Source organism: Lygodium microphyllum, chromosome 19 (genome assembly GCF_053477565.2).
Source record: "Lygodium microphyllum isolate KBCC chromosome 19, Lygodium_microphyllum_v1.1.10, whole genome shotgun sequence".
In the NCBI taxonomy this organism is placed as follows: Eukaryota; Viridiplantae; Streptophyta; class Polypodiopsida; order Schizaeales; family Lygodiaceae; genus Lygodium; species Lygodium microphyllum.
In genome coordinates this window covers 79,695,272-79,717,521 of record NC_141153.1, presented here as the reverse complement: position 1 = coordinate 79,717,521, position 22,250 = coordinate 79,695,272, and the positions used below count along the sequence as shown (strand labels likewise).

Genomic DNA, 22,250 nt, shown 5'->3' with positions numbered 1-22,250 from the left:
AGGTTCTTCCCTCATAGAGTTTAAATCAATTAGAGGAAAATGCAAATATAATAATATTATCCTTTGCATAATAAGATTGCTTCATGATTTAGGGAATATTTTAATGCATGAAAAGAATAGAGGAATAATCTAGGATTCAATTTTAGGAAATTATTAGTTGAAAAAAAGAAAACTTAGAAATTTTGCATAAAGTCTTGTCTTAGCTAAAATAAATATGTCAAAAATTTATAGCATCTTAAATCATTTAGAGATTGGGAAGGAAAGGTTACATTCAATAAAAAATCAACTCATTACTTTGTGAAAATATAAGTTTAGTTAGAAAAGTTTCCTTCTTGATGAGATAAATTGTGCATGTTGTTGAAGCAAAATTGAATGAGTTAAATTCTTCATTAAAAATTGATATTTTTGCTTTAATCCATTAGAAGACCTTAAATTAGTTAGGATAAATCTACCTAGGGCATGAATGTATGATCCTTACCAAGAGGGAATAAATAAATGGATCATTGATCCTCCACTTGAAACATTAGGGACTTAAGCTCCTTTAGGAAATAAGACATGCATTTGATAAATTATTTAATGACAACCTCTAGGTGAGTTCACATTAGGAGATCTCCAAGGTCTTGTAATAGATTAGTCACCCAACCTTTGACAAGGAACTTAAGTAGAAAGAGGTTGCTAATCAAAATCCTAAACATTGAATGAATTAATTATTCACGTTTCTAACAAGATAGGGGAAATATGATTAACTAGAGAACCCTAGTAAATCCCAAGGGAAAGCAAAGACCCAAGAAATGTTGAAAGATTTCCTACTAGGTTAAATCCTCATGATTTCAATCCTATTTGTGATTTCGATCGTGCATATATAAAGGACTACTTGATGCACTCAGAAAGATATGTTTGTGTTATAAAGTTTTAAGATTTTGATTAAATCAAATTGCAATAGGTTAAAAGGAAGGATTGCACTAGACCTCCCCAAGGCTAATTGCAACTGCTTTGACTTTAGTTCCTTATATATATATATATATATATAAATACATAAAAGCATGTGACAGAAGGGGTCCATGCTTGTAAGCTTTTGTGTAAGATCCAAATGATGCCATGATGTGGATATTGACTTGTGTACTAGGGTGAGGTGTCCTCTAATGATGGTGATAGATTCCAAATCTTAGTGATGCAGGCGGAACCCACGTGTAGTTGGAGGCTAGTCCTTTGAAAAATCTATGCACTCATTCAACTCGTAGGTGTAATCCATTTCCATCTTCACTAAGATAACCATCCCTTTTACCCTTTACATTGACATCCCTCCTAAGAACTTATTCCCCCCATTTGCTAGAGTTATCATAATCGAGAAGCAATGTAGCATACCTAGTGCTTGAAGAGTAAACCCAAAGTGATATGGTAAGGCTCTTGATAGGGATTTTGGTCAAATTTTGTGGTAGAAATCCGGTTTGTAAAAAACCCGGATCAGTGGTCAAATTCTACAATGTATTGAATCAACCCCTTTACACTCATCTAGAATCCCTAAGGTCAGTTGACTTGCAAGATGCTCTTATACAAGCCAAACAGGCCTAATGGAGACCAAATTCTTGAAGATGACTACATCCTAGTAGACATTGAAGAATACTATGATGATTCAAAGGACCAAAGAAAGAAATGGCATAAATGCGGTGAGATAGGGCTCATCTGAAAGTGATGTCCCAATCACTTATGCTTCCTTTGTAATGAGCTCAAATATATCTAAGCTGATCATTGGATCAAGAAGATGAGGAACCAATAACAAAGCAAAGCTGTACAAGTTTAGTATCAGCATCTCTCCAAAATTGGATAGTGACAAAGATCTAGAACCCTGTTATGGCCTTTCAACATGCCATAATAGCTACGAAACATTATTCTTCCTAAATACATAATAGTGCTGTAAAGGAACTTCCTAAATGTATATCTAGCCATAAACACTACATTATGTTCAAGAAAAAAATTCAAACCCAATGCAAACATCATACTCAGCAACATAGAATTGCTGTTCATCGATTGCGATACTGTTTTCTATCACCATAATCATTATTGATTAAACAAGGTGAAAGAGAATAACACCAACACACAAGAGACAATCAGAAGATAATGGGATCAAAGATCAGCAACCATTTTTGGGCGCTGCACACAGTCATATTCCATTCTTGATCAAGAACCAACTGCCTGACATTTTTGACCTGCGCCTTGACTTTCAGGCGACACATCATATGAAGTATAAGGACTATTTTACATATGCTGATCCAGAAGACTACATGCATACTAATGCTAAGGTATGAAATAGTACTAAATAGACGGTGACGTTCAAGTCCTAACAGCTGGCACAGCCCCGTGGATGACTAGGCTAGTCATGACTCGAACCCACAAGCATGTAGATAGCTAACTGAACATATGGAAACTAAACATGATGAAGAACTACTCAGAGAACACAATTATGCCTTGCACCCCTTGACAAGCCACACTGAGCTATCAAGAGTAGAGCCCCTCTAGGATACTCATAATCCTCTTATGCAGTTGCATAATTGGTTCTAAGAGTCAGTGGGATGAACAAAATATATCATGAACAAAACAAAACTACATCCAAAGTAATAGCTAGAAAGATTTAGGAGTATAGGGAATGATATCTGTGCATTAAGATATCTGACATGCCACATCACCAACATCATGAGTCTGAACTATCCCATGATCCATGATAGAAAAATCCTGATAAAGTGTATGAACCACCTCCTGAATGACAGAATCATGCTCATCAGACCAAAAATCTCTATGCTGCAACAAAGAAGCTACACGCTCTTCACTTGCTCTCTTTGCATCCAAAGCCTTCTCTAATTTTGTATTGAAATCCATGCATTTTGTCTCCAATTCCTCCACTTTCAATTTCAAAGCATCTCTCTCATGCATGACATCCTCATAATCTGCAGACACAAAGACATTCTTAAGCATATGATAAGGTCGAGAAATCATGCCTTCAAACCTATCTGCAACCATTTGCCATGGAATTTTGACATCATTCACCAATGCATTTCTAATATCCTCAAAGTCAAATTTCAATATCACTGAAGCATCCACTTCAACTTCAACATTGTTCAAAATTTACTTTTCAACTTCCTTCAATGGCTGAAATCTCTCCAACAACATTTGATAATCAACCTGAAGTTGAACATGTTTCCCCATGAAAGACTGCATCTCCTCCAAGCATTTAATCTTAAGTTCACTAGTCCATTTTTCAAAAAGTGCAGTAGACATTTTGTTTTCATCCAACATCTCTTGCATATCTGCAATTTTACCCTTAAGATCCAATTCTAATGCATCATACGCTGACTGCTTGTGTTGCAGCTTCTGACCTAAGTCCACAATTGCCTTCTACCTAGCAGCCAACTGAACCTACATAGCAGTAATCCGAACAGCAGTCCAGGAAGTCTGCTTATCATAATCCTGAAAGTATGCCATGAGTTTCTGCATAACTCCAATAGCATCAGAAAGACTATCAAACTGATCATCATGCATCCTAGAACCAGGTAAAACCAAAGGTATTTCTGCTGAACCTTCATTCACTTGCTGATCACCAAAGACATTGTCAAGATGATTCCGAGCCGAGCATCAAGATTAGCATCTTGCTTCTTCTCTTGTGATGCAGACCTACTCCTCAACCATATTTTTTGAAATTTTTTCTTTTTCTTTGCATAAAGATTGCCATCCACTTTAAAAGCATCCCCATCACCCTACTTACCAACATGAAGTGCATCTTTAGTACCTACATCTTCATGATCTCCCTTAACAAATTCGGAAGCAACCTGCTTGGCATATGCCTCATCATATCCAACCTGTTTCAAGTCACAATAAATAGCCTGTTTTGCAGCGTCACCATCAAACATATCATGAGCATCATTGCCATTTTTAATCTCATGAGAAACATCAACCTTATGATTAGTTTCCATTGCATCTTTGGCCAATGAAGTAACATCCATTTTTAGCAAATACTCAGCCATAAGCTCTGGATACAAGACTCGTGCATGCTCATACAAACCTGCTAGAAAGCAACCCATCAGATTTCTAAAAGATCTTCTTAGTTTTGGAGATCTTTATCTCAGCCTTTAGCCTATCAAACATAAGGCTTGCCCAATTTGGCATCCCCAAATGCTCTGCATAGTAAAGAATGCCATAAGTATCTCAAGTAACACTATCGGTCTTAATGAACATCATGAAGCGCTCCATGAACCAACGCAACTGCAATTTCTTGACACCATCAATGCACTTCAGCACATAAAAATTCATGAGTCCAGCTGGTTCACCGAAAACATATTGCATCTGATCTTCCATACATTGATATGCAATCAGATTATCATTCATAGGGAGTGCAAACACTTGACTGAAAATGGCAGGAGTTAACTCAAGACAACCTCCAATTTTACAATTTGAGTGCCTCAAAATATCCATCTGTATGGAGGCATGCACACTCGATGCCCAACGATCCCATGGCAAACGAGCGTAATCATACAACTCGATTTTTTGCAACCATAACCGGTGAACTTCTGCCTCTTACCCTTATTTATCCAATCCTATCCTTACCAGGAGCAGGTCCCGAGAAATCACGAAGGATTTGGCAAGACAGTGACAACAGGTTGCAGGGCTGGATGATAGGGGTGGATCAGAAGGTTTGGACACGCTGGATGAGGAGTAGTTTATTGATGCTGGGCAGACTTCTTTGGCAGGGGGTACCTTTGCAGGTACCTCAACAGTCTATCATTCTCCCCACTTCATCAGACTCTCCAAATTTGTCAAATGATGAGGGAATATTACTTGTTGACCACCAGCAAGATACTCCTCCTATGCAAGCATTTGAGAGGCTACAGCATGCAATGCTTGGGAGAACATTTTTGTTAAGAAGTGCGAGATTTCACCTCAAAGGGTTCTGAATTTTAATCCATTGCCACCTCCAAGGAAGCCCAAGAAGAGACCCAAAATGAATCTGAATCAGTTGGTTAATCCAAATATTTGTGCATCTAAATTTTCAGGCAAGAAGAAAGAAGACCTTGATTTCCATGTGGCACAATTTGAGACCAGATGGACAGCAAGTGGTTTCAATCAAATGTACGGGGATCAGGTTAAAATGCAATAGTTTGCTGCCACCTTCCAGGGAAAGTCTATGGATTGGTTTGCCAATTTTAGTATGGTAGCCTTTAATTCATATGATGCTTTAAAAATAGCATTTTTGGGTAGGTTTCGTAAAGATAAAACTCTGGGAGACATTCTCAAGAAGATCAAGCAAAAGGCTATGTTGGTGGAGGACTATGCCCAAAATTTTAGGAATCTGTTAAATAGGCTGCATGTTGATGATATACCTTCAGTTGAAATGGAGATTACCTACTTTATGAAGGGCTTGAGAGGTAAGATTCGGAATCCCATTGCCGATGTTGATAGAGTTACCTGATCAAGATGAGAAAGGGCAGACTCATGAAGATACAGTAACTGTTGGCTGTATGGAAATTCAACAAGAGAAGGTTCATGAAGAGGCAAAGGAGGTGTTAGGTAACACTAATGTTGTAAGTATGCATGTTCATTGGGATTGTTCTAATTGTATTGAAGTAGAGGAACGTCAAGAGGGACCAATGGTATTAGCAGTAACTAGAAGCCAAGCTTGTAAGAAGCTTGATTGGCATGAACAAGAAAAGACAAGAAGAAAGGCAACAAAACAGGTTAGAAAGTTGCAAAAACTTGCTGAAGAATTTGAATTTGATCAAGTTGATGATGTAGGGACTTCAGGCATACAGTAGCCTAAATTGCAGGACCAACTTCTTAAACATCAGGAGTATGTTCCTAAATAGCAAAATCAGTTTCTTGATAGTAGAATTGATGGACAATTACAGCAAGGAGGTTTAGAAGAGCTTTTTCAAGCTTTGGCCAAGTGTTCTTTGCAGTTGACCTTGGAGCAAATTTTGGATTTGATACCAGGATTTAAGGAGAAGTTACTCCTGAAGATCAGGCAGAAGCAATAGGAAGTCCTTGAAAGTACAACAGTTCACAATCAAGCAATTCCAGATTGTCAGATAGTCATACCAACTCAACATGAAGTTGTGGATTACCAAGTACCCACCATTCAAGTTGAGTATGTAGGAAGAAAACATGATGATGTCATGTTGGATGGGGGTTCAAGAGTTAATATACTTCTTGAACATACATATTTGGCAACTAAGCAAGAGGAGCTTTTACCAGCCCCATTTTAGATCCGGATGGCATATCAAAGGAGGTTACAGCCTTTGGGTATCTTAATGAATCAAAAAATTTTAATGGCTGTGGTCTAAAGTTCAGGGTGAGCTTTGTTGTGCTGAGAATCTCAAAAATTGGAGACTCTTATGCAATGCTTTTGGGGAGACCGTGGTTTAGATTGGCCAAACTCAACCAGGATTGGGGAAATGATTATGTGTGTATTCCAAGAGGACTCAAGGAAATTAGATTATCTACAGTTAATAAGGTTATCTTGAAAAGTTCAGCTAGACTTGTAGTAGCTCAGACTATTAACCTTGCAGATGAAGTAGAAGATGAGGAGGAGGAATTATTTCTTCAGGCAAATCCTTCTATGGTTCCAGTTTTTGAGATAGATGTTGATGGTATTATACAAGGGTATCAAGAGCAGCCCAATGTGGCTGGAAATGTACTTTTGGAGCATTAACCTATTGAAACTACAGGTCAAAATCACTCTAGACAGCAATCAGAGGGTCTTCCTAAAGGTCAGGAGCATCCTAAATTTCAGGACAGGTCAGGAAATGAACATGATAAATTATTTCAAGACCAAGGCACTACTCATCCTAAAGTTTTGCAGCAAGAAGGACCTGAAAAACAACAAACTGGTATGGACAGTTACATTAACCCTGGAGAAGATCTTGGATTTAATACCAAGGTTCAAGGATAAGTTGTTCCTAAAGATTAGGCAAAAGCAATGGGAAGTTCTTGAATATATAGTAGTTCAAGATCAAACAATTATTGATTGTTAGGCAGTCATACAAACCCAACAAGAAGTTGTGGATTATCAAGTGCCTACCATTCAAGTTGAGTATGTAGGAAGAAAGCATGATGATGTCCTATTGGATGGGGGTTCAGGAGTCAATATACTTCTTGAACATACATATTTGGCAACCGTGTAGGAGGAGCTACTACCAGCCCCATTTCAGGTTAGGATGGCAGACTAGAGGAGGTTACAGCCCTTGGGTATTCTTAGGAATCAACAAATTAGAGTGGCAAGCCCGAAATTTAGGGTGAGTTTTGTTGTGTTAAGAATGTTAGAAATAGGGGATTCTTATACAATGCTCTTGGGTAGACCATGGTTTAAATTGGCCAAATTGAAATAGGACTAGAGGAATGATTATGTATGTCTCCCTAGAGGCTTCAAGGAGATCGTATTGTCAATAGTTAATAAGGTAATCTGAAGAGCTCCTCTAGACTTGTAGTAGCTCAGACTATCAACCTTGCATATATATGGACGATGATGAGGAGCAATAATTTCTTCAGGAAAATCCTTATGTGGTTCCAATATTTGAAATAGATGTTGATAGTATTATTCAAGAGTATCAAGATCCTCCTATAAGTGCAAGAAATGAAGTTCTAGAACACCAAGCTATTCAAACTGGAATCCAAAACCAATCAGGACAACATCCCAAAGGCTTTCTTGAAGGTCAGGAGCAGCCTAAATTTTAGGAGAAGTCAAGGAGGAATGAGAAATATAAACTGGTTCAGGACTAGGGAATTGGTCATCCTGAAGTTTCTTAGCAAGAAATACCTGAAAATCAGCAAACTAGTGTGGACAATTCTATGGACAGTTCTTATGTATTGGATGTAGAAGGACAAAAAGCCATTATTCAAGCTGACCTGAGATATGAGCACACAATGAGAAGATCTACAAGGGTAGTTGAAGATGAGGTTCATGAGGTTAATTTGAATATGGAAGGGGAGGCCAAACCCATTAAGATCGGTATTTTTGTGGAAGAAAATTTCAATCAAGATCTTGTCAAGCTGTGCAAAGAGTTTCAAGACATTTTTGCTTGGGATTATACAGCAGACATGAAAGGATTTGATCTAGCTATGTGTCAGGATAGGATAAATTTAAAGAAAGATGCTAAGTCAATCATTCAGAAATGTTATAGAATGAACCCTAACAATGCCAAACAAGTCAAAGAAGAAATTGACAAGATTTTGAGGGTTGGGTTCATCAAACCGATTAATGAAGTCACTTGGTTATCCCCTATAGTGATGGTGCCCAAGTAAAATGGAAAGATCAAAGTTTGTGTGGATTACAGGAAATTAAATGCATCTACGATTATTGATCCATTCCCAATTCCTTTTACCGACTCTCTCCTTGATGATGTGGTAGGCCACAAAGTGTACAATTTTCTGGATGGGTTTTCAAGTTACAATCAAATTAGGATGCATCTAGAAGATAGCATAAGACAACATTCATCACTCAGTGGGGAGCATATGTTTGCACAATCACACATGAACTTTGGACTGAAGAATGGGCCACTTGAGTTTCAAGGAGTTTCCCATAAGACATTTGAGCCATATCTAACAACTTTTATGAGGACATTTATTGATGATTTCTATGTTTTTGGCAGCAGGAGAGAGCATTTAAGACATCTCATGTTGTGTTTTGAGAGATGCAAAAGATTCAGAATGTCCTTCGACCCTTTCAAGTCAGTGTTTGCAGTAAAAAGGGGTGTGATTTTAGGCCACATCTTGTCTGAAGAATGCATGAGCATAAATCTAAGAAAGATTACAGTTGTTCAGAAAGCTAAGACTCTAACTAATGTGCAGGAAGTTATGAGGTTTGTGGGGCAAGTGAAGTGGCATAGCAAGTATTTAAGGTGCATGTCACATATATGTTCTCTTCTTACAACTTTAACTAAAAAAGAGATGCGATTTATTTGGAGGGAAGATCAAGATAGAGCCTTCAATATTCTCAAGAAGATGTTAGTTGTAGCTCCAATACTGCAACCTCCAATATGGGATTTACATTTCCATATCTTTGTTTATGCTTCTACCTAGTTGTGGGAGTTGTACTTGTGCAAGATAAGGTAGCCAGCTGGTATGGACAAATTTATTATGCAAGTAGGAGATTGAGTGTTGTTGAAAAGAATAATTCAATAATTGAAAGAGAAGCACTTGGAATGGTTTATTCAATGCAAGAATTCAGGCATTATTTACTAAGAAATCAAGAGATATTCCATGTGGATCATCAAGCACTCTGATCAGTAAACCTCAGTTGACAAGTAGACTAGCAAGATGGATGTTGTTGTTACAAGATTTTGACTTCAAGGTTATCCATACTCCAAGGAAAGAACATGCTATAGCTGATTATCTGAGAAAGTTGGAGAATGATGATGTGGAAGAAGTAGGAGTTCCTGAGATAAGCTCCCTAATGTTGAACTCTTTGAGGTTCAGGTAATAGACTCTAATTTATACTATGATTAGTTGTTGCATTTCCTATAGGAAGAGGTTATGCCTGCACATCTTACAGCAGATCAATGAAGAAGATTGGCACTGAAGAGCAAAGCATTTCAAGTTATTATGAACACACTATAGGAGGGGAGTTGATAATATACTGAGAAGGTCTGTGCCTAAATACGAGCAAACTGCAATGCTTCATGAAGCTCATGCCAAACTATAAAGTGGTCATTTTTCATGAGAGATTACAAGCAAAAAAATATTGCATGCAGGTCTATGGTGGCCTACTATCTTAAGGGATGCTCATCAATATTCTAAAGAGTGTTTGCAATGTCTGAAGGAAGGTCATCTCTTGACAAGGACAAGATGCAGGATCATCCTATACTACCACTTGAGCCATTTCAGAAGTGGGGGATTAATTTTTTTGGACCCATTAAGCTAGCTGCAAAGAGGACATGCAATCAGTATATCTTGGTTTGCACTAATTATGCTACAAAGTAGATAGAGGCTTAGGCCCTGAAGGATAATAAAGCAGTTAGTGTGGCCAAATTTCTGTATTCTAACATTATGGCCAAGTTTGGCTACCCTATAGAGTTGGTCAGTGATCGGAAAAAACATTTTTTGAATTAGATTATTCATGAGCTAACTATCAGGCACATGATCCTACATAAGAGGTCTACCCCCTATCATCCTCAGACTAATGGTCAAGCAAAGAGTTCCAACATCTTACTCTACATCTTGAAGAAAATAGTTGAGGACAACATGAAAGATTGGGATGCTAAGCTAGATTCTGCACTATGGGCTTTCACAGGAGTGCATATAAGGTGACAACTGGACTTACACCTTTCCGGCTGGTATATGAATTAGAGGTTATGGTGCCTATGGAGTTTGTGGTTCCAAACTTGAGAGTTGCTATTGAACATAAGTTGGATCTTGAAGATTCAATATAGTATAGGTTGGAACAACTCCTGAAACTAGAGGAAGATAGGGTGTTAGCTACCTATGTTTCAGGAATTACGTAGCAACGTAGACAAGCTTGGGTGAACAGACACATTAAAAAGAAAAATTTTGAGGAAGGAGACTGGGTGTTGGTTTGTAATTCTCGACTTGGCAAATTTCCTGGTAAGCTGAAAGCTTTAGTATGCATGGCCATTTATAATTTTTAAGGATATCGGTCAATGTACATTTATGTTGAAAGATTTGCAGGGTAATATTTTGAAGCCTGTAGTCAATGACTTTAGGCTTAAAAGGCTGGTCCAACCATATCATTCAGTTGTTCATTTAATCATTCCAAATTGGACAAAATAATTAGTCAGTAATGGTTATATGTCTGAAAGGTCACATGCACATGATCGTGAAGTGACATCTCACACAAACAGGGTTGGACTCAAAGAAAACTTGGACTTCTGTATTCGAATGGAATAAAGCATCGAGTTTTTTGCTTTCTCATCCGTCTCTCCATCTTTTTATTCGTCTCAACCTGCAGCAATTGCCGCCATGACCCACACAAGGCGTTCTTCAACCAATAAGCTATCTTTGTAGAAGCATGCTCGATTGTTGGAGGAGGAGAACGAAGAGTAGTATGATGCCATAGATGATGACAAGTCTGAGCAGTCGATGGATGAAGAGGCTACACAGACGCATGCTACTCACCTCTTAAGTCCGAGTGCTCTCGATACACCTTTTGTTGATTCAACTTTGTATCTTAATGTTGAAGCAGAGGTTCAAAACTTATGGTTGGAGAAGATAGGCTTGTATACATATGCCCATTACCTTGGGATCAATGGGCTGCAAATGTGCATGCTTCATTGCAAATGGATGTTTTGAGGCAATCAAATGGGAAAATTGTTGCTCATGTTGAGTTGACTACAGTAATAGTCTGCCATGTTTTTTCTCTTCCCATGAATACTAACCTGACATCATGGCAGTATTCAGAAGAACAAATGAAGCAGGCATTTGGGGACCTACTGGAGCGAGGAATGTATATGTGCTGAAGCGCATTGATGGGGTTCGCAAATTGCAGTTAAGATGGTTGATAGAGCATTTCGTGATGTTTATCAAGACCGACAATATTGCCAGGGAGACTTATGGTATTATTCATTATGATGAGCATTTGGGGATGCCATATTGGGCTGGTCTCATGTATAACAGGTTAATGGTTGAGATCAAGGTCTCAAAATCTAAGAAAGCTTTCCACAAATCCAAGATGGGTTGGCTTTTGGAAGGATTGTATGAATATGCTTGGTCTATCTATCTTGAGGTGACTGCTGAATATTTGCTTAAGTTGGATCTCACTTCTTTGTCAGATAATGCAGGGAAGGCATATGCCAAAATTGATGGTTCTCATCATGTTAAAGATGTCAATGATGCTGATGTTTTGTTTGCCGGTGATCTAGATAAGCAAGCCATTTATCAGGATTTGGCGCAAGTGGGATATGTTGAGGCATATGCAAAACAGGTTGCTTTAACATTTGTCAAAGGGAAGAATAAAGATGCATGTCTTGATGATGCACTCAATGTTGGAAAACAGGGTAATGTTGATGCCTCTGAATTTGCAGATAACATCTATGCAAAGAAGAAGCAAAAGACTAGGAAATATGGGCTTTGTGATAGGCGTCACCCATCAAAAGATAAGTCACAAAATGTTTCGGTTGATGCTCAAGTTCATATGAGGGATACATTGACGAAAGATCATGGAGCTACTCATGTGGTAGATGCTCCATCTACTTCTGTGCATTTAGGAGGAGATGGATTGATTGTTAGTAATGTTGTAAATGCTATGGCTGTTATGCAGAAAGTCATGTTGTATTTTAAGCAATATGATCACGCAAATTCAAGGATTGCAGCAAAGGCTCAAAAATTGCAAGATCAAGCATGCTGAGCAGATGAATTCTGAAGTGTTGTCTCGGGAATTGCAACAGATATAGACCAATTATGATTCTTTGCTTTCACAACATCAAGCTAAAATTGCATAGATGCAACAGATTATGGACAATAATAAGATGTATGTGGTTTTGTTTCAAAGATGGACTAATGAGCTTAGGTCCAAATGCTTGGATGAATTGTAGAAATTTGTGGACATGCATGGGAAGTTATAGATTGAGCATAAATTGTTGTTGGAAAGATTTCATCCCTTACATGTAGTTGAGCATCAAATATTACAGAATTTAGAGATGGATGTTGATGCCTCTATGATTCGTAAATCTAAATTTTAGGATATTCATGATGCCTTGATGCTTGAGGTGAAAAATGCATGGCAAATTTTTGCACAGAACTTGGATGTCATGATCTCTAGGCCTTATAACATGTTTAAGAATGTTTTTGCTTCAGTGGAGTAGGATGCTGAGATTCATAAAAAAGAGGCATTGACTTAGCAGGTATCTATGATGGAAACTAAATGTAGGGATTTGGAGTTAAAATTACAAGATGCATTGAAGGCAAAGAGACACAATGAGTATTATGTAGCTACTTTGCTGCAGTAGAAGCATTTTAATGTGGTTAATGATAGTGATGTGATTCAAGAAGTGATTCAAGAAGTTCATGAGGGGTTCTGTGCTATGGGTCATGACCCTATGGTAGTTCATGGTGCTGATGATTCAGTTGTGCAGATGTCTACTTGCATGGATATTGTCCTTTATGTTTCTAGAGCCTCTTAGGTTTATCCTTGATGTACTTTTTTGTTTTCTCCATAACATATCTTTGTGCATTTCACTGACTCTTAGAGTCAATTATGCAACTACACCAAACATTTGTATCCTAGAGAGACTCTATCACTATTGCTAGTGTGACTTGTCAAGGGGTGCAAGGCCTCTGGCAAGGCATAACTATGTTCTCTGAGTTACTCTTCATCATAGTCAATTTTCATGCTTTCAGATAGTTAATTGCATGCTTGTGGCTTCAGGTCTGTCCCAGTCATCCACCGGGCTGTGCCAGGTGTTAGGGCTCAAATTCCATTGTCTATTTAGTACTATTTCATACCTTAGTACTTGTATGCATGTAGGCTTTTAGGATCAACATGTGTAAAGTGACTTTTGCTTTCATATGATGTTTCACCTGAAAGTCAAGCACAAGTCCTGGAACGTCGAGAAGTTATATTCGATCATATGCTCTATGATCAGGAATGAAATATTCTTCAAGATAACACCATGAGATGGTCGCTAATGTTGATCCTACTTATCTATGTTTGTTTCCTGAATATCTATGTTGTCTACTTTGAGTTATGTAATCAATAGTCATGATGGTTGTAAAATGTCATTTATCTTTCACAAGAATGGTGTCACTTGAATAATCATAATATGTACTTCTTGTCTGTGTAGTGTTCCTAAATATTAAATTATGGTAATGGTTGTAGATGGATTCAACAAGTTAGTTGTTGTTGTGGGATTGTTTTCAAGAAGATTGATGTATCATGTATTCATATTGTGGTCTTGAGAGGCCATAACAACTATAATTCATAAGAAGGGTGATATATTTGGAACATTTTAAAAGTACTTGGGATTGCATTCAAAATCAGTTTGGCAAGAAGCTTTGATGCTTTAGGACCAGTAATGGTGAGGAGTATACTTCTCATGTATTCTAAAACTTTTGTTATATGTGTGGTATTAAGAGGAATTGACGACTACTAAAAACCTAGCTCAAAATGGAGTGGCTAAAAAGATGAATAGAATCATACAAGAGAGATCTTGAAGTATGTTCATTGTTGGCTAATGCAAGTCTTACTTATGGTTTTTGGGAAGCTATTAAGACAAATATTCACTTAATTACTCAGTCACCTAGCAAGCCATTGGATGGCAAGATTCCTAATGAGGTGTGGCCTAGTAAGAAACCTTCTTATGATCACTTACATGTGTTTGGCTATGAGGCTTATATACATATGTGAAAGGACAAGCAAAACAAGCTCGATCCTAAGTCCCAGAAATGCATTTTCTTAGATATGGAGATTCAAGTGAGGTAGGGTACCATCTTTGGGATGCGAAAGCTAAGAAGATAGTTTGTAGCCATGATGTTATCTTCAATGAGGAGAAGATGTATATACAATCCATCAAGATAGCTGAGATATGTAGCATAATAGTCCAAGAGGATGGACAATCATCGTATGAGAAGCATGTATAAGTTGTTCCACATGATGCAAGGCTTGGATAGCCAAGAAATATTAATCACCATATGAGAAGCATGTATGACTTGTCTCACATGTGCAAGGCTTGGCAATGAGGCTTATGTGCATATCTCAAAGGAAAAGCAAAATAAGCTTTATCCCAAGTCCAAATGTATTTTCTTGGATATGGAAGTGAGATGGGGTACATCGAATCCTGAAGCTAAGAAGATAGCATAGCCATAATGTTGTCTTCAATAGGAGGAGATGTATAAACAACCCCTCAAGATAGTTGAGGTATGCAGGATAGTATTCTAGGAGAATAGATAATCACCACATAGAAGTGTGTATGACCTATCCCACATGGTGTTAAGCTTAGATAGCCAAGAAATGGTGAGGTAAATGTACCACATACAAGTAGGAAGCCTCATATACAATAGGATAAACAATGGGAATAGTCAAATGCCCAGGTTGAGCAAGTATTGAGACAAACTACAAGCGTCTCTAAACAACCAGAGAGGTACGCATCGTCTCTTGCTTATGTCATGGTAACAAATTATAGAGGGCCTTTATATAATAGTTGGTTTCTTTGCCTAAGGCCAAGTATGCACTACCATGTAAATGAATTTACAAGTTAAAGATGTCTCCATTTAATGTGTTACTTGAGTACAAGGCAAGATTGATTACCAAGGGCTTTAAGCAAGAGAAAGGCATAGATTTTTATGAGATCCTCACCAATAGACAAGATGATCGCCCTTCATATGATCCTTGCATTAATTGCCAAGGAGAATATGCAAGTTATACATATAGGTGTTAAGATAGCTTTTTTGCATGGGGGATGAGGATATTGATATGCAAAAACCAAAAGGGTTGTGTTATGCAAGGTAAGAGTAATATGTAAGCTCCACAAGAGTTTATATAGATTGAAGCAAGATCCCAAGGAATGGTATCATAAGTTCAATGCTTTCACGAGGTCTCACGACTAAATAAGGAGCAAGACATATTAATGCTTTATGAGGTCTCGAGGCTAAATAAGAAGTGAGATATTAATGCTTATACATACGAAAGGATATGGATAATAGCCTTATAATCTTGATCCTTTGTGTATGACATGCTTATTGTTGAAAAGTCACTTATGGATATAGATGCATTGAACAAAATGTTTGCATGAAACCTTTGACATGAAAGCCTTAAGAAATGGAGGTCACATTCTTAGCATGCGGATTATAAGGAACAAAGCTCAAAAGGTTCTCTCTCCCAAAAAGAGTATATTGGGAATATACTTGAGTGTTTATGATATGGAGAGGCAAAAGGCTATCAATGTTCCATTGCCTCCATATTTGAAACTTAGCCAAGAGACAAGCCCCAAGTTAGATAAGCAAGAGGTTGAAATGGCCAAGAGACATCATGCACCCACAATTGGTAGCTTAATGTTTACCAACATTGCCACATGTTCGAACATTACTTCTACAATGGAATTGATTAGCTAGTTTATGTCAAATCCTAGCAGGAACATTAGAAGCAATGAAAAGTACCATGAGATACTTAAATGGCACTAGAGCTATGTACATTTGCTTTGAAAGGGAAAACACATCTATCCTTGAGTTTGCCAGTGCTGATTTTGCAAGTAATATGGACTCTAGAAAGTCTCTACATCAAGTTTTGCCTCCACATTCACAACAGGTGCAATCTCATGGATCTCTATATTGCACATGTATAGCCTTATCTACCAGTAAGGGTGAATATGTTGCAACCCACTAATGGATGCAAGTTATATGGCTTACCTAGTGAAAGATCTAAGCATTGTTGGATAGGGGTCCATTTTGCATTGTGATAGTCAAAAGTGTCGTCCAATCGACACAATCCAATCTTTCATGCACAATCAAAGCACATTGGGGTGAAATATCACATCATCATCAAGATCCTTGAGAACAAGCACATTGAGCTTGTCAAGATCCACACAAACCTTAACTATGAAGAGAATCTTCTAAGCACTATACACTACAAAGTGTTGACATGCATTGTATAGTATCTAAACATTGGATTAAATCAAAGCCTTTGTTCCTATTGAAGAGGTAGAGATCAATTGTATGTAAAACACATTGGAAGAAAGGCGCTCATTTTGCCATTGCCTACATGATCACCTTCCTTTGTTGAGTGTTGTCTTCTCTTCTCAGTATCTTCTTGTTTTGATGACACTAACCTATGAAAATTATGACTTCAAAGTCATGGAGAGCACCTATGATTAAGGTGCCCCCTCTATTGATCAAATGCCAACTCTCCCCTAGTCTCAAAAGCCTGGTTGTCATGTCCCTAGAATGTTGATGTGCCAACTTATTGCAATAACAACCATCCTCTATCAGCTATCATTGCTCTTAAATCTCCAAAAAATCTCTTGCTTCATTTGTAACACACCATTTGTAATAACACAAGAAAGAAATATCGGCATCATAGGCGATAATCACTTCATGCAAGCTCAAGTAAAGCTTCAACTGGGCTTTTGCATGTTCTTGCAATCCTCCATTCATCTAGACAGCTCAGACCATTTAACTTCTTGCAACCCCCTGCCAAAGGCTACCATGCAAGGTTAGTTGACTCTGATATCCTAAATGACAAGTTCTCACCAGATACAGTTTATGGAAATGAGTTGACTCTGATACTTAAATAACAAGTCCTCACCAGACATGGTTTTATGGAAATGAGTACCAAAGTTCAGGAGTCTCATTTTTAGCTGAAAGCGAAAATGTCTACATTTTTCAGTTGCACTAGTACATAATTTCACAGAACAGCAGTGGCCTAGATGCAAAAGCCCACATAGTAAACAATTCAGCTCGTACTAACTAAACCATGACAAGAGTGAGCGACCTTTCTGCAGTTCCTTTTTAAGCATTTGCAACAAATCATAAGGGCAGCAGTTACCCAAAATGCACAATGGCAGCAATTAACATCTTAATTGCATTTCAGAACGATGAAAACAAAAACTATAACATGATGTCAAGGCCACCTCTGACAAGAAAACATCAACATTATCTTCTTAGGCAATGTTCTTGAATTAAATAAAAGTCCAATTATGCAATATGGACAGTTAAGCAGTCTTTCAAGATAAAAGTGCTGCACAAATACTCCAGCCATCACCAATTCCTCCACTGAAAGAAGTCTCCATTACTATGCACAAAAAACCACTAATATTGATATAACCTCGTAAGGAGACTGCCAACAAGAAACACCTAAAACTGCAGTCAACTAACCACAGACACCTAAACTGATGTACGATTTCAAAAATCAAGAAATCAGGATAAATGAGCTTGGTTTCTCAGATAAATGAGCCTACCCATTTCTTAAACAACAATCAAATCTGATTAACAGTCAATGTGACTCTCAGCCCACATCATTCCAATGTGGAATGTGGGTCACAAGCAAAGAAACAACCCAAAATTTTTGAGTTACATAATTAGGGCAAGTCAGAACAGGAGAGTCCACAAACAGCATGAACAATTTGTAAGTCCATAATTACGGTCATGTGCAAAAGCAATTAAGCTGCTTATGAACTGCTTAATCTGCTTCACAGCACTCAGCAATGATGGACACTATATAGAATGGATTCTTATTGCAAGTAATACTGGTTCAGAGTGGTAGATAAATCATCCACAAAATAATAAAACCTTGTTTTACAGATGATCGAAGATCAGTGCTCAACCTAAAAGACTATAACTAGTCACGAAGCCACCTTGTCAAATTGAGAAAACCAAGGCTTAAGGTGCTCAATTCCAACATATATTGGAGACCGTCATATCCTTAAGCCTATGTGGGGTGCATTAAATAAGTTCAGCATGCACTTTACAGCATGCATGCAGTTCACTGTACAGCCACCTTGCCTCATATGAACCAAGACCTGAATAAAAATTGTGAATTGTTGAAACTTTGACGGTTTTTTACATACACTGCAACCCAGCCATGCAAACAGATGTTTTTCTTCCACCAACCTGGCCAAGTAGCCATGAAACAAGAACAAAAACCATGACAGCCAAACTACTGCTAAAAACGTCGGTAACAAAGCTCATATTAGCCAGGGTTACCAAGCAGCCGCTCCACAGCTGCATGAACATTTCCACCAGTTGCTCTCAATGCTTGTATATTGGCCTGTGTATCAATGAATCCCATATCCTGCAGCTGGGATAGCTGTGAAGCATAAAGTTGTTCTGGAGGGACCGTGTTCACTGCAGAACAAGAAGAACACAATCCATTATGCCTATATTCCTGACTGAAGATAATGAAAAAACCAATTGATGCTTGTTCAATCAACCAACCTTCTGGAATAGTAGTGGGAACACCACCACCAAGAGTCCCAAACAAGCTTAGCAACGAGTTCATGTCCAGTGTTCCAGTGCCAGTTCCAGGCGTCGCTCCAGTTCTGCACAACAAAAACACAAAAACATTAATGACATCGTGATATGACACCTTCAATATCTATAACTTTTAAAACTGAGGAGGTTCAGCTTGTCACTGACTGGACTGGTGTCGGTTGACCCGCCTGCTGTCCAGACTGCAATGAGAACATTTGCTGATATAGAAAAAATAATTCATCAGCTGCCAGATTTCAGGGCTAATAAAAACACTACACTAAATCTACTTATTCGCTTCCTTACCTGCAAAATTTCAGGACTACTAATTTGTCTGAGAAAATCCGGATTCTGCAGCATTTCTCTAAACTGAGGGTTTGCATTTAATATAGCCCGTAAATGAGGCTGCATATTCATAATCTGAGAAACGATTGCAACAAAGAATATTAGAATGCTCGGGTACCGTTTACCTTCCACTATCAACCACAAAGCTCACAACACTGCTGTACCTGGTTGATATACTGAGGATTTGAAAGCAAGCTCTGCATCATCTGCATTACTGCAGGATTTTGCATCATTTGCTGTATGGATGAAGGATCGATCATCCCCATTCCACCAAGGGTTCCAAAATCTGGGAAACCTAACCCAGAGAGCCCACCAAGATTTCCCACGCCCAATGTATTTCTGGCTGTATTGGCCTGCCCAGTTGCTGTACCATTCCCTGTATTGGCAGCAGTCTCTGCGAACCCAAAACAGCAGCAAACATTTAGTATCAAGATTTAAGAAACTGGTTGCTGAATGTCAGTTGCCTTTAGGCACTAGAAACCTACGAGTTGGATTCCAAGGATTGGGAAGTGGTGCTGTATTTGGAGCAACGGTTCCAGCTGCTGTCGTCGTGGGGTTAGCTCCAGTTTGAGGAGTTTGGGCTTGTACTGTTCCAAGAGCTTGTGGACCCAATAAAGCTGCAAAAGGGTTTGATGCCAGGTCATTCCTACCATCAGCTCCCACTGCTGCTGCATTGAGTAAAGGCTCCTCCACTGTCTCATACATGCGCCTTAGCATATTGAATCCTTCAGGTGTTGCTTCAATGTTGCTCATTGCACGATCTGTGTTTCTCATCATCTCACGCATGAGCTCAGGGTTCCTGGCTGCATCAAGTGTCTGACGTAATGTACCTGGATCATTGAGGATGTGGGCCAAATCAGGATTCCTATCAATAATGTCCCTCATCTGTGGATTGCTCATGATCAAATTTCGCATGAGCTCAGGGTTGTTGATCAGACTTTGAACAGCTGGCATGTTCATCATGTCCCGCATCAGATTAGGATTCTGCATTAACTGCTGTTGTACCTGCTGAAATTCTGGAAAACCCATACCTAAGCCTACACCACCCCCTGTACCTCCCAAACCAGGGAAGGCAAAGCTTCCGAGTCCATTCATTCCTCCAAGGCCTCCAATGTTGTTGGCTGTTGGAGTATTCCCAGTCACAGGTACAGTTGGGCTATTAGTTGAATTTGTAGAGGCTCCACTTGCAGCAGCTGTAACTGCTGCAGCAGAAGATGACGGAGCTGCTCGCACCAAATGTACAGTGTGATCACTTTGGAGCCCTGTACACAAAGCAATCAGCTTAATAGCAAAAAGGAAACTTCAAAATCACCTTGGATCATTGGTAGGTACAGTCAAAGTAAGGTATTTTTTTACTCCATGAGCCACAGAAAAATACCTCCATGAGCCACAACATCCGCTCTAAGTAACGCTAGAAACACAAGGATGGCAACAGCACAAGCAAACAACTATCAAGATGAGATGGATGATGGGATTTTCTCTGGATGATAAAAGAACTCCATTGATGGTTATAATACTACACAAATAGAATATTGAAGTCTGAAGATCCATCAAAAGACATATGCAATATATATACACCTTCAGTGACTGGCTCACTTGCACAAAATGTCTACAGAATAGTAGGATTAATTTCATTCCGAATAGCAGGTTCATTTTGACTTGCAATTTTGGCAGCACATCCAACTTTGCCTCAAAGCTTATATTTAAGTGGAGAATGATACATTGATAACATGATCACGACCATGGAAGATACTATAACGTCTGCAGAAGGATTAACCACACATCCACAAGTTTAATATCTCTCGTTGACGTATTACAAACTCTTCAATACACAAAAAACCAGGCACTTGAAAAACATAGGCTTCAGCCAACTGATGCTCGCAAGTTTCCTACTACCGTTAAATTTCTGGTGGTTTTGATAGAAATGTACGGAGAGGTGAGGTGCTAGGTTGCCCCAGAACTCCATCAAAGCACCAAGGTGACTCGGTAGTACACAACTACAAACCCTGGTGACGAGCAACACAACTCTGCGGAATCAAACTGCAGACCTGTAGCCCTACGTAATCCCTCTACTATTGATTTGCGTGACTTAGGGTTTCAGGCATTCCTCCACAACTAGTGAATTCACACAAATCCAATACACTTCTAGAGCATCTGAGATGCAGACTATGAGCGGAGCATTTACCATAACTTTCGAGGGTACTGTCGTCCTTCAACACGCGGCCTTTATAGATAAGGCGCTGCTGGTCAGCAGCGATGCCCGATTTCTCTGTGAGCAAAGACTTGAAGGCGGCGATCGTGATGGCGAGATCTGTGTGGACGGAGAACTTGCTTCCGTTGGTGCAGCGGACATGCACGAGGGCGTTAGCATCGGCGACATCATCCAGGGACGGGGGAGCAGGCGCAGCCGGGGGCATGGCGTCGGAGGCCTCGCCTGCCATGGCGGTTCTGCGCAGGTGATCTCCCTTTTTCCTAGGCTGCAGGTGGTGACTGCACCTCCTCCTCCTGTTCGCAGGATTTCTTGACCTAAGACAGGCGAGACGGCACGAATCTGCCGATATAAGGTAAAAATAGTATAGTCGCGCAGAGAAAGAAAAGAAAGGGGAAGAGGGAGGGGGAGGGGCCTGATGAAAGCAGCAGCAGGAGAGAGAGAGAGGGTTCCCTTGGCTTAGGTCGTTCGTCTTCTTTCTCTTCTTTTTTTCCCTTGTCCTTGTGCGCAGATAGAGAGAGAGAGAAAGAGAGAGAGAGAGCTAATTGAGTGTAACGCTCTCTACACCCTTTAATGCATAATCAACATAGTCGGTTTACACTAACATTGATCCATCACAACTCCTCCCAACAAAATATGTGTGGCCAACAGGATCTTGGTACTATTCAACTAGTGGGTGCTAAGGACCCGCGTCTGCTCAAACCTACATCTGTTGCGCTTTGGGCGTGTGCCTCTTGGCACGACTTGACTGCCATGGCGTGCCCCTATTGGGGTGGGACCCCATAGCCGCCTTCGTGCATGC

The 22,250-nt window shown here is 39.2% G+C and overlaps 1 protein-coding gene across 1 annotated transcript; it reads right to left on the bottom strand.

The window, feature by feature from the left end:
* Positions 1–18,184: 18,184 nt before the first annotated feature.
* On the bottom strand, positions 18,185–21,936 carry LOC148020077 (ubiquitin domain-containing protein DSK2a-like). Its single transcript, XM_087700354.1, has 7 exons — positions 21,425–21,936; positions 19,725–20,501; positions 19,404–19,633; positions 19,201–19,314; positions 19,063–19,115; positions 18,862–18,965; positions 18,185–18,771 (listed from the first exon to the last, which is right to left on the bottom strand). Exons 1-7 carry the CDS (start codon positions 21,678–21,680, stop codon positions 18,617–18,619), a joined length of 1,689 nt encoding a protein of 562 aa, XP_087556480.1. The 5' UTR covers positions 21,681–21,936; the 3' UTR covers positions 18,185–18,616.
* Between the last annotated feature and the right edge of the window lie 314 nt (positions 21,937–22,250).